This window comes from Furipterus horrens, unplaced genomic scaffold (genome assembly GCF_987537825.1).
Source record: "Furipterus horrens unplaced genomic scaffold, mFurHor1.1.pri manual_scaffold_7, whole genome shotgun sequence".
Lineage (NCBI taxonomy): Eukaryota > Metazoa > Chordata > Mammalia > Chiroptera > Furipteridae > Furipterus > Furipterus horrens.
This window is the reverse complement of record NW_028327177.1, coordinates 115,919,657-115,932,530: the sequence shown is the minus strand read 5'-3', so window position 1 is coordinate 115,932,530 and position 12,874 is coordinate 115,919,657. Positions and strand designations below refer to the sequence as shown.

Sequence of the window (12,874 nt, the reverse complement as noted above, 5' to 3'; positions counted from 1 at the left end):
GCAGGGAGTGAATGGCGAAACTTTGTCTCCTGAGGACGTGTGTATTGATTTTAGAGACATGAGAAAGGGAAGGGAGGGAAGGAGAGAGAGAGAAAGGGAGAGGGAGAAAGAGAGAGAGAGAGAGAGACAGAGAGAGAAACATTGATTGCCTCTTGAATGCCCCTGACCAGGGACAAACCTGCAATCCAGGTTGTGCCCTAACTGGGAATCAAACCTGGAACCTTTAGGTTTACGGGAGGAGGCTCCAACCAAGCCACACTGGCCAGGACTGTCTTTGGACATTTCCAGTTTTTTAATGAGATGAGCACATGGTTTCGATCTCTTCCCTGCCTGTGACAAAAGGGCTATTTGGGACCCTCCTGGGTGTTTTCTAAGGGGAACCGCTGTGAACCAACATCTGCAGTTGCCTAATCTCTCTGTTTTTATGTGTGTACAATTTGGAGCTATGCAATGAGCCTGTAGGTGAAGATACTGTTTATTTTGGACCATTTCTTCAATGATAGGTTTAATTCTTGTATTTTACTATTTCCTCAAAACTCCACAGGGAGCAAAGAAATAGGAACCTAGACTAGAGATGGAAAAGACCCCTGAGGTAATTTCCTGGAAATTGCAAAGCATTCCTCTCCCTCTTCAACCAGGGCTCATTCTTACTTCTCAGAGGTCTACACCAGAATCTGTCAGTGTTTAATCTGGGATATAAAATAAAGTTTTAAAATTTAAACTAGAACACAGAATGCACACAGGATGTCCTCAATGTACAAAGGTTAGAAAAGATTTCCCGAGAGAACTTTTAACAGGTGATATATATATTTTTTTAGGCTTCAAGGTTAATTTGGGAGAAGCCACATTTAGTTTATAATATTATATCACCTTATGTTATTAAAATGTGGACTATAAAATCAGAGATTAAAAAAAGCAATACCATCCTTAATTTCTAAAAATTTCAAACAATAAAAATGGCCATTTGACTTATTTCGTTAAACATAGTAAATAAGCCAGGCAATGAAAGACCAATACCATATGATATCACCTAATACAGGAAACTAATGAATAACACAAACAAATGAGCAAAATAGAGCCAGAGGCATGGAAACAAGGAGCAGACTGACAGTGACCAGAGGGGAGTGGGGAGTGGGAGAAGGCGGGTAAGAAGGGGAAGGGTTTAGTTAAGGAACTAGTGTAAATGACCCATGGACATGTACAATGAATGGGGTGGGGATTGACTGTGGGAGAAGGGGTGGGGGGTGGGGGGGGCCAATGGGAGAAAAATGAGACAACTGTAGTAGTAAAACAATAGATAAATTAAAATTAATAATTTGGAAAAAATGGCCATTTTAGAATAGTAAGAAAAAAAATGATATTTTTTTTGGTCACGTGAACCACTTGAGAATCTGATACAAGATCTATATCCTCTCACTGAAAAATGCACATACTCAATTTTGCACCCAACTTTGGGAGGTCAAGAGCACTCTGAGGACAATCCTTGTCCCTTAAGGATTCCACTAGCCTAGTAAGCCATATTTTCTTTTCCTTTCTAGTTATTGTCTACATATAGACAAATGTTTTAAACATCTTAGATAATTGTAATTATAGGGTGGCTCTGCCTTACATTCTTCTTTTTTGCACTTAACACCATGTCATAAACATGTCCCCATGTTATTTCCAATCATTATAATTATCATTTAAAATGGCCTTGCCATAGTCCACTTAAACAAGGTACTGTGATTTACACAGCCATTATCTTATTGTCAGACATAGAGATTGCTTACAAACTGTCTGTGAAAATCTGCTTCACAATGAATATTTTCATGCATCTGGAAAAGCAATAACTTTCAAAGGAAACATTTAATTCTTCTACCATTTTCTTTCCAAACACCTTATGGTGTCTGTCTCTCCGTGCTGTCTATAATTTTGTATTTTGCCTGTGAAATTCTAGTATCTAGTTTTATTTTGGGTCAAACATATGCCAAACATATTGAACCCAATCTCTCTCCCCATGGTCTCTGTTTTACCTATGCCCACCTCCTCCAAGAGTACAAGGACACGGTTGCTCTAGGTTTCTTATGACTTGAGGAATCACAGGAGGAACAAGGATTGTCCTCAGGGGCACCCTTGACCTCCCAAAATAGTGTGCAAAATAGAGTGTGTGCATTTTCCAGTGAGGCAAGATAGATCTTGGATCAGATTTCTAAGTGGTCCAGGTGACCAAAAAAGAATAAAAATCATTGACTAGGGCTCTATTTTAGCAGCATGAATCTCCTTTTTTCTACTTGGCCTTATTCTCTATGGTCCAATTCTAGCCAAAAACCTTCCCCTCTTTCAATCCTCAAGTTGCCTCCTTCTTTCCCACGCATGCCTTCCCTTTACTGTCAGCCTTGGTGAATGAATGGTGGCATCCTGCTGTGTTTACTTCCCTGCCTTCTGTTTACACTAACTCCTGGGTCTTCTCTGTCTCATTCTACTATAATTGCTCTTTTGACAATGTGTGCTTACTCATCACATAACCCATCACTGATTTTTATTCTTCACCCTTTGACTTCTCCTTAGGTTCTGGGATTATTAACCTTGATTTTGTAACTTTTGTTTCCTGATCATTTGAGTCAGTGCCTCCTCCTGGGCCTTCCCCTCTGGCATCTCTTCTTTTACTGCTTGCTGCTCTTTCCCTTGGTACCAAATGCAGGTCTTCTGTCATTTTCTGTCACCAGGCCTCTTTTCTTTCTGCAATCTTCTCTTTGGTCATCTCTAGACCTGTGTATGTGCAGCTTCCACCTCTCTCCTGAAACTTAGGTCCATATTTAAAAAGTGCCATCTGCACTGGGATATCTGCAAGTATTTCTAACATGCCCACAGACAGATTCATCACCTTGTCCAGCAGCTCCGCTAGAGTTTCATATCTCCACGAGAAGGATGGCCATGTTTTGCCAGTCAGGCACAAAAGATGGGATCCTCTTGGACACATCATTCTCTTTTACTTTTCTTTTAGTATTGTGAGCCAAGGCTTGCTGCCTCTTTCCACAACATCTCTTCCTAGTTTAGCCTTAGGACTGTAGTGGACTTTTATCTCTTCTTGCTTCATCTCCCATAGTCCCTTCACCACTATTGGTGCCTTTCACTAAACATTCCTGGATTTATTTCCCTGAAGCATGGTTTTGACTGCTTCAATGCCCTGCTCAAGAGGCTACTGCACATTTCCTTATTCAGCATACTATCTCAAAACTCAAAGCCCTTCATGTTCTAACTCCAAACCACTTCCCCAAGATTCCCTAAAATATACCCCACTCATTCATATTAAGGTTTCAATATTTATCATTAGTATACATATAAATGCATAAACATTTAAGTTCATAGGGGTGCTTTTTAAAGCAAAAACCTAGTATGATATTTATTCATCAAATTTCCTCCTTTCCCTAAACCTTATCTATTCTTAAAGATTTGGGGTTCAATCCATTTATAAATCAACAAAAATATTTTGAGCACCTAATATACTTCAGCCTGGTACCTGAAGGAAAGCTGAAGGTTGAACCAGAAGCACCAGGCATCTGTGGAAGGTGCAGAAGCTTTCTCCTTGCCCCTTTTTGTCATATGCATTGGGTGACAGTCTTGATGGGAAACAAATGGCCCACTGCAAAGGGATGATCAGGGAGAGTTTAATGAAAAGACAATTCTAAAAGGTTAGGAGGGACTGACTAGAAAGAGTAGGGAGAAGCTGTTACTAGAACTTAATAAGAGTACTACCTGCAGGACAAGGCACCTGACAGGAGCTGTGACCTTCTGCAGAGGAACATGGTCACTGCCAAACCATAGCCTGGCAGACAGGGAGCTGGGCTGCCCAAACTTCTCTTTCCTCTCATTCATTGATCTCTGGTTGGTACTTCCCATTGGTCACAGTCAACTAAACCCCATGAGCCAGAGAGCCTGGCTAGCACATCCAAAGAGGAAGGCCTCCTAGGGAGCAGGGGAGAGGCAGAGAAGTGTCAAGAGTAGAAGACACATCCAGAACTTTATGTCACTCCTGACTCCTGAAGGTCTGTCTTCAGGGAGACAGAAAGTTCATCTCCGCTAAAGCTCCTGGGCTTAATTAATTTCTGTGCCAGTGGGAATTTCTGACTGCAATGAAACATCTTTTTCTCCTCTCTACTCCACCTGTCTCCAGGCCAGGAAGCTCTTTTCTCATTTTGCATCCCTCTGCCACATTCCTTTCATGTTGCCAGATGATTTCAACTAATTACTGGACAGATATAAACACTTATAGACCAATTGAAAGAAGGACCTGCTAATTTTTATGAATAGTTTGCATTATAGCTTATACTTTACATTAGATTGTACTGCTTGAATAATAAGAAATTAATGAGAAAGCTGACTTAATTTTGGAGGAAAATGACATTGAAGTGACTGGGATGTGGTCTTTAGTAGAAAGCTCAAAACAGAACACTTTTCAACCTTCCTCTGAGGCCCCAGTCTGAACCTACAAGGGGGAAGGGCTTTGTGGCAGACACTGATGATGGCCAGTCCCCTTCTCAGCATTTATAGGCACATTCTTCTCCTTTTTTCATTCACTGCCCCAGACTCACTCCAGACCCCCCATAGGTCCATCAGTTGATATGGGAGGGGCTGAGAAGCTGAGACTGTGGAGGTGTTGGTGAGACCCATTAAGGTGATACCTTCCAGTTGGGGAGGGCCAGCAAAAGAGAGAAAGAAGGGACGATCAAAGCTCAGAGGGCAATTCTTCAGTGTCAGGAAGGCTATACAGAACTCTGTAAGTCAAGGTATAGCCCTGGGAACACTGTGGGGTTAAACTTCTGGTTTTAATTGGGGTTGATTCTTTGCAGCACAACTCCAAGGGCAAAGCAAGGCCCCGAAGGTTGAATAAAGCATTCTTCCAGAGCATGGGATCTACAGAATCTAAAACAAACCCCAATCAATAGAACTTTCCCTTGAAAACCTATAAATAGTTACTTGAAATCATTCTTTTGCCTAAGATCTTGGGACGCTATTTCTGGTAGCTCTCCTTTATGACATTGCTGGCTTTTCTACTTCATTGATATATACTCAGAGTGACAATGAGCCCACAGGACAGCGAAAGATAGATGTGTGTGCCACAGTGCACATGTTTGCCAGGCTGCACGTAGGAGGACTGGATGGGTGTGTCTTTAAAGAACCTTAGACCTTAAAGAAATGACCAAATTCTATGCTTCAGTTCTGTAACTAATCAGGGGTGAATGAAGGATGCCGGAGTATGGCAGGACATAGGTAGATGCCTCAGATTATAGCAGAGGACAAGCCTCTAGCTAGGGAGGGGTTGACCTATCAAAAGATGCCTTATCTGCTCCCCTTGGGACTTCCTCTTTTAGGTCTTTGAGCCCTGGCTGGTTTAGCTCAGTGGATTGAGCGTCGGCCTGTGAGCTAAGTGTCGCTGGTTCGATCTTCCAGTCAGGGCACATCAGAGAAGGAAAACTCTGACTCCAAAAAACCTCCGCTGCCTTGCGGCATACCTCTTCAGGGGAAAGGCTAAGGGAGTAAACCCCGACAGAAAATCCGGAGCCGGAGTCCCTAAGGCGGTTTGACGTTGTAGTCAACACCGGCAACTCCTGCGGCGCACCTGAACCCAAGCTGTATCGACTCCGTCTTTCCCTTGGACCCTTCAGCTGCGAAGAGAGGGGGGGTCTGCTGCATGGGCAACAGCAGACCCTCCATATTACCCTGCCCAGGCTCTGTAGCTTCAGTGTCATCGCAAGATGTCGATTCAACACGGGAGGAGACAGATACCACGTCACTCCCGAGTCGGACTGCACAGCCATTCTCGGCGGTGCAGATAGACTCTTAAGAAGCTACACCATCGTCTCTCGAGACGGACGGCTGCCGACGACGACCACTATCCCTAGTCACAGGAATACATTGGTTCTGTCTACTCTCTTTGGCTCAAACCTGGACAAAAGTTAAACCAATTTTTATTTCTTCCTCATGTGATTGAGCCAGGTTAGGGAGTTACAACAGGGCTGAGCTTCATGAATATACTTCTGTAATATGAGAAACAAACACTGCACAGATTGTAGTTTTTTTGTTTATATCCATGTTGCTTTGTCACAGGCTTTAGAAGGTCTATCACTTGCCATCTGAGAATTCTCTTTCTGGAGGTCACATCTCACCAAACGTAGGAACAAGTTTTTCTATAACAAAGACTCACAAACTTGGCCTACCTGGGAACTTTAAAAAGACCCAGCCCAGGCACCCAAATGCATATTAAGGAGTATATAAATCCCATAGGCTTACAGATTACATGTAGGGGATCTACCCACTGAGTCTAGACACTCACTGTATTTCACAGCTTTGAAAGAATGGTTCTCTAATCTTTTGTAATTCACCTTTTTATTGCCTGATGAACAATTTGGATGGCTTACTCTTGGCACTAACCATTGGACATTACATTGGTGCTTATGTTCTGGCCACATGACTACAACAAAGGCACCTGTCCTAGTTCAGTAGGACTTACTAGCCTGGTTCACTTCCTTCCAATCCTCACGAGATGATGGGATCTGGTACTGTGCCTACTGCCTCATGCCTCATGTAATTACTGAAAGAGTGAGAAGCATTAGGATGGTTCCCCAAATCACCCAAGGTTGAATGGCGTGAATTTCCTGACATGATGCTGAAAATCACATTCACTGCAAAAAACAGAAGTATGAACTTTAAAAATATGTGATCATTTATAGATTCAATGCAATCCTTATTAAATTACCAATGACATACTTCACAGATCTAGAACAAATACTTCAAAAATTTATATGAAACCAAAAAAGAGCCTGAATAGCCACAGCAATCTTGAGGAAGAAGAACACAGTAGGAGGGATCACAATACCTGATATCAAACTATACTACAAGGCCTTGATAATCAAAATGGTCTGGTACTGGCATAAGAACAGACACATAGACCAATGGAACAGAATAGAGAGCCTAGAAATAAACCCAGGTATATATGGTCAACTAATATTTGACAAAGGGGGAAGGAACATAAAATGGAGTGAAAAGATCCTCTTCAACAAATGGTGTTGGGAGAACTGGATAGGTACATGCAAAAAAATGAAACTAGACCACCAACTTACACCGTATACCAGAATAAACTCAAGATGGATCAAAGACTTAAATGTAAGCTGTGGCACCATAAAAGTCCCAGAGGAAAACATAGGCAGAAAAATTTCAGATATCCTGCATAGCAATATTTTCACTGATATATCTCCTATGGCAAGGGAAATAAAGGAAAAAATAAACAAATGGGACTACATCAAACTAAAGAGTTTCTGCTCAGCAAAAGAAAACATCAGCAAGATGAAAAAGAAACCAACCATATGGGAAAATATATTTGCCAATGATACCAAGACAAGGGATTAATCTCCAAAATATACAAAGAACTTATATGACTCAACACCAAGAAGACAGACAACCCAATTCAAAAATGGGCAAAGGACCTGAACAAACATTTCTCCAAAGAGGACATACAGAGGGTCCATAGACATATGAAAGAATGCTCAACATCACTAGCCATCATAGAAATGCACATAAAAACCACAATGAGATACCACCTCACACCAGTCAGAATGGCCATCATCAACAAATCAACAAACAACATGTGCTGGTGAGGATGTGGAGAAACGGGAACCCTGGTGCACTGCTGGTGGGAATGCAAACTGGTGCAGCCACTATAGAAAACAGTTTGGGATTTCATCAAAAAGCTAAAAATGGAACTGCTTTTTGAACCAGCAATTTCATTGCTAGGACTATATCTGAAGAATCCTGAAACACCAATCCAAAAGAACCTATGCACCCCCGTGTTCATAGCAGCACTATTTACAATAGCCAAGTGCTGGAAACAGCCTAAGTGCCCATCTGTAGATGAGTGGATGAAAAAACTGTGGTGCATTTACACAGTGGAATTCTATCTAGCAGAAAGAAAGAAGGAACTCCTGCCATTTGCAACAACATGGATGGAACTAGAGAGAATTATGCTTAGCGAAATAAGCCAGGCAACAAAAGAAAAATACCTTATGCTATCACCTATTACAGGAGTCTAATGAACAACACAAACAAATAAGCAAAATAGAACCAGAGGTATGTAAACAAGAAGTAGACTAACAGTGACAAGGGGGGAGTGGGGAGGGAGAGAAGGGGGTAAGAAGGGGAAGGGTCTAGTCAAAGAACATTTATAAATGACCCATGGACATTGACAACTGAGTGGGGACTGACTGTGGGAGAAGGGGTGGGCAGGGTGCAGGGAAGCAATAGGAAAAAAAAAAAAGAAAAGTGGGACAAATGTAATAGAAAAACAAACAAATTTTTAGTGGGGAAAAATATATATAAAGAATGGAAATACAATTTTAGTGAATATTAGAAAGACAAGGATTTTCCTTCACACTGTATATTTTTCTCCCTACCCGATCCCTCTAGAATTTGGCATCCTGAAGAAGTAATGACATAAGGTTCTTTGCATGAAACTAATAAGACCAGTTGTTAATAGAGCTTTTGTTGACCAAGACTTAGACTGGAATGTCATGCCTAAAGGAGACATGCTTGGGCTCTGGTTGTCACCAAAAAGCCCTGAGGAACTAAGGTTGACCTTAGAAGGTAACAAAAGCCCATGAGAAAAAAGGCCTGATACCTAGGTTGGATGTGCAGCCCATGGCAATCTTTACAGGGAAGGAATGAAGGTTGCTTTCCTGAAAGATGGCTAAAAGGGACCTTAAGGCACAATGGAAAACTTGAAGGACTTGGAAAAGACAGGTGTTCACAGGCAAGGCTGAATGGCAGGTATGTGGCTCAGCTTCTGTGCCCTGAAGGGCAGACTGAAGGTCACCCTAAATGTTCCTTGTGTAAGGTCCAGCAAAGCAGAACTAAAGATTATAAGTGATCATTTGCTGTTCTTGTTGTGTTTATGCAAATGAACAGGATAAATTAAAAATGGACCTAATGCAGTCCCTTTAATGACAAGGAGGGTAATCTTAGGGAGAAAAATAGTGATTCAAAAAAAAAAAAAAAAACCTCACAATGCTCAGTGGTAGACTATAAAGTAGTGCAGCTAACCGTCTTTAAAGTTTCTTTTCATTTAAAGTTTCCTTTCATTTGTAAGTTAAACCAGGTCTGTGGCATCATCAAAGATGCTTAATCTACAGGCAAGAAGAATGTCAAATGCCTTGCAACTGGAAGTCTTTCCAATAAGACAGTCTCACAGATTTGGAGACTGGTTTGTGGGTTATGTTGCATAAATTAACATGTGTTTTATGTTTTCAAAAGGCATAAGCCTAGGATCTCACCACCTGAGTGATTGTCTGTACATATAGGCCTCACTTAATCCTGTCTGCATTGCTGCCTCCTGAGACTCAATGGTTTGGCTGAACTAAGTGGCTAGGTTGGTGAAGAATGGGGTGGTTTGGGGGCTTCACCTTAAAATGGGTTTCTCTTTTCTATCCTAATGGCTTGGACAGAAAGGACCCAGAGGTCTGAGAGGGGGGAAACCTAAAATATCTTCCTCAGCACAAGCTAAGTATAGTGTCCAAAAGGGTTTTGGACAGGTATGATGTGCCTGGCACACCTTCCTCCAAAGAAGCCCTTCTTTTTTCCCTAATGGGAGACATTGAAAAATTAATACCTGCTTTTTGTCATCTAGTGGTTATAGATTGAATGATGCCTTTTAACCCTGTTGCCAAATCTGTTGCCCCCAGAATACAAGGATGCCAGCCTGTTAAACCAAGCACGCCATTGTCCGGGGACAGCCAACTGACCTGGAGTCTGCAAGGTCCTTCCCCATGTGGGAAGGCCACCCTCCCCTCCACACCCCCAACCTTATTAGGGAATTCTGGGCTGAAGGGTAGGTAGGGCAACGACCATGTCCAGCTTGAAGCAGCTAGAGGAGCATGAGATCGTCGTTCATTGTCCTCTATGATTATAAAGGGTCTCAAGTCTGAGGTGGGGGGGATGTTATTTTTTTTATTGTTATAAAAATTAATTAATTAATCAATTTAAAAAATAATAATAATATAGGAAAGGGAGGGAAAAAAACAAAACAAACAAACAAAAACATGTGACCATACCATATTTCAGCAATGAGACTTGATTTGAACAAAGCTGACCCAGTGTTTTAACAGACTTTTGTCTCCTTGTGCCCCAAACCCAACACCATTCCCCAGTCTTGCTCCTTGAATAAGAACAAACAAGGAAACAACTTACTGTAAACTGGATTTGGCAGCCACCCATGATGTAGTCCAAGAAAGAATGCATCTTGTGGATCTGCATAGGAAGGGGAGGGGACACCATCTTAGTAACATCATGATCTGTGACCTTACAGATAGGAGGCTTAAATTTTGTGGTTAGGCTGCCAAACTAGAGGAGAGAGCAGAGATAGCTCTGTGGGAAAAAGATGGGTCAGTTGATTGGCTTTATTCAAAGAGAAAGAAAGCAATGCTGAATTCAGACTAGCTGGTGAGGACTGCAGATATTCATTACTTGCTCCCCTCCCTTTTGGTTTATGCATGGTTTTAATCAGCCTCTTTCTCTGGGGTGAGACTAACACTATATTTTCAAGGGTCACCACTGTTTTGAAATCAATAGAGACTCACACTTGGCATCAGTCCTGCTCCCTGTGTCTAAGGCCCAGTCCTGGTAACATTTTTAATTCTATAAGTAATCTAGATTGGCAATGTCAAGATCACAATGACCTGAGAAACCCTTTGCTGACAGTTTCCAGTTAGTCAGAGTCCTCCCATGTCATGAACAACAATGACTAACATTTATTGAGCACTTACTGTATGCAAGGCACTTAACATCCGTTATCTCATTTAATTCTCGGAACAACCCTATCAAGGTATATTATTATTATTGTGCCCACGTTACAAATGAGGAAATGAGACTAAGATTGCCTACCTAACAGATGGTAGAGGTGGCATTTGAATGAAGGCTGGTGGTCTGGACTGCATAGTCCATTCTTTTGATCTCTATGTTGGAAGTCAGCATGGTCTCTGCTCTCCACCTGAACACCACCATTTGTGATTTCAGATTTTAATTTCTGCTTCTTTGTGATTCTGTTGCTTGACTCTTAGTGACACTCTTCTATTCATCTATTCAACAAGGACTTATTGAGCCTCCTTCCACCCACCCTGCCAGGTACTAGATGTTAGAGACATAATGATGAGAAAAAAAAGACACAGTACCTACAGTTGTAAAGCTTACAGAGCCTTTTACTTCGACAACCAGTAACTATGATTTTTATCCCTTCTCAGACTCTATCTGATGCTCAGGGAAGCTTCTTAGCGACAACCCACGAAATCCCATGTTGGTGCCTAGGTTCTAACATACAGATGGCACCTGTCTGTTAGCAGACTCCTGGAGTTGAACTCCACTTGGCCCTCTGAATAGTGCTTGCTCTTGGTTCCCTGATGGCAGTGCCTTGCCAGAGAGTTGGAATGAGTTCAGTAACAGTGGCCTTTGAGTGCTGAACTGTTAGATCAACTCACAGAGAATTAAAACAGATATATGCACATATCATATGATACCTTAAGGAGAAAGATAGTTAAATTGGTTCATCTAGATCTTCTTTTCTCCTGCTTCTTTAGGCACAAGGATGGCCACATGACTGTTTTGAATGTACCTGGGATGTGATTTGTGTAAGGAGGTAAGATGATCAGAGACTAATGCCTTTGAAACAAGAGTTTATCACTCAGAGCTCCCCAAAGGCAAGGAGGTATGTTATACTATATAGGATGGGGCAGAAGGAGAAGCACTAGGGTTAGTCAGGAGGCAGAAGTGAGGGATAAGTGTGGGCAAACATCTTTATTATGGTTTTTATGGGAAAAATGAGTGAGGTGGGGCAAGCAGCCGAGCAGGTTTAGGATTGGATTGTTTGAGTAATTTTAGCAGGCTCTAGCTATAGGGGTGGTCTAATTGTCCCCTGGGCTGATACAGAGCAGGGGGAATATTGCCTTCATGTGTGAAAGTAAAGGAGGTAGTTGGGAGTATAGGCTCTAGATTGGTAGGCCTGCATGTTAAAGGCAGGCTTGTAGGCAAATGGATTGCTATCTCTAGGAATTAGCTAACTCTGGGAGGGGCAGGCCTTCCTGGGGGTCTACTAGGCTCCCAGGTGTCAAAGCATCATAAAAAAAAAAAAAAAAAAAGACATGATTAAAACAATGACCCCAGATAGCCAATCACAGTACATTATTCCTTGGTCCCAGTGATTGGTTCAAGAGCAGGCATGTGACCCACATCAGACAAATCAGTCTTTTCCTCTACTCCCCTGTCATGTAAGGATGTGCTCCTGCAGCTCCTGGCAGCTCTGGGGAGGCTGATCTGGGAGAAGGAACCTGACATATTTAGAGAAAAAATGGATGGCACTTAAGTCCCACATGGTGAAATCAGAAAGACATAGACTAAAATCTCAGCTCTTAAACTTACCACTTGTGACTGATCTCATTTGAAAGTGGAAACCTTGGGTCGTGATAAGAGTAAATAGAATTTATTATAGTTACACTTCCATAGTAAGTACTCAGCCAGTGGCAGAATTATTCTCAGATGCAATTTAAGGGGTTTCCTTATTAGCACATGGACTTCTCTGTGAAGTTAGAGCCCCTCTGAGAGAAAGTTCTAGGCCATTCGATCTTCCTCCATTGTCTTGTTTTCATGGTTCCCTCTCAGCAGAAATGAGGTGTCACATATAAATCACCGAACACTGTGATTGACACATGGTAGGTGCTTTGGAAAGGCCGGTTGCCCCCTTTGGTGATCTCCCTCTGGTGCTGCCCTGGGCAGAGAAGAGACTGACTTGTGATCAGGACTCTCCTCACTCTGGGGGAAGGACTGTCCTTGTGGAGGGAATGGTGGCATTGAGCTACCA

General features: G+C 42.1%; 1 protein-coding gene across 2 annotated transcripts in view; it reads right to left on the bottom strand.

The window, feature by feature from the left end:
- CPNE4 (copine 4) overlaps positions 1 to 12,874 on the bottom strand; it is a 433,285-nt gene that overhangs the window by 30,505 nt on the left and 389,906 nt on the right. For both annotated transcript variants that reach the window (XM_090283000.1, XM_090283001.1), the window contains exon 10: positions 10,216 to 10,275. In XM_090283000.1, the coding sequence (XP_090139126.1) occupies positions 10,216 to 10,275 (60 nt within the window). The remainder of the gene's footprint in view (positions 1 to 10,215; positions 10,276 to 12,874) is intronic.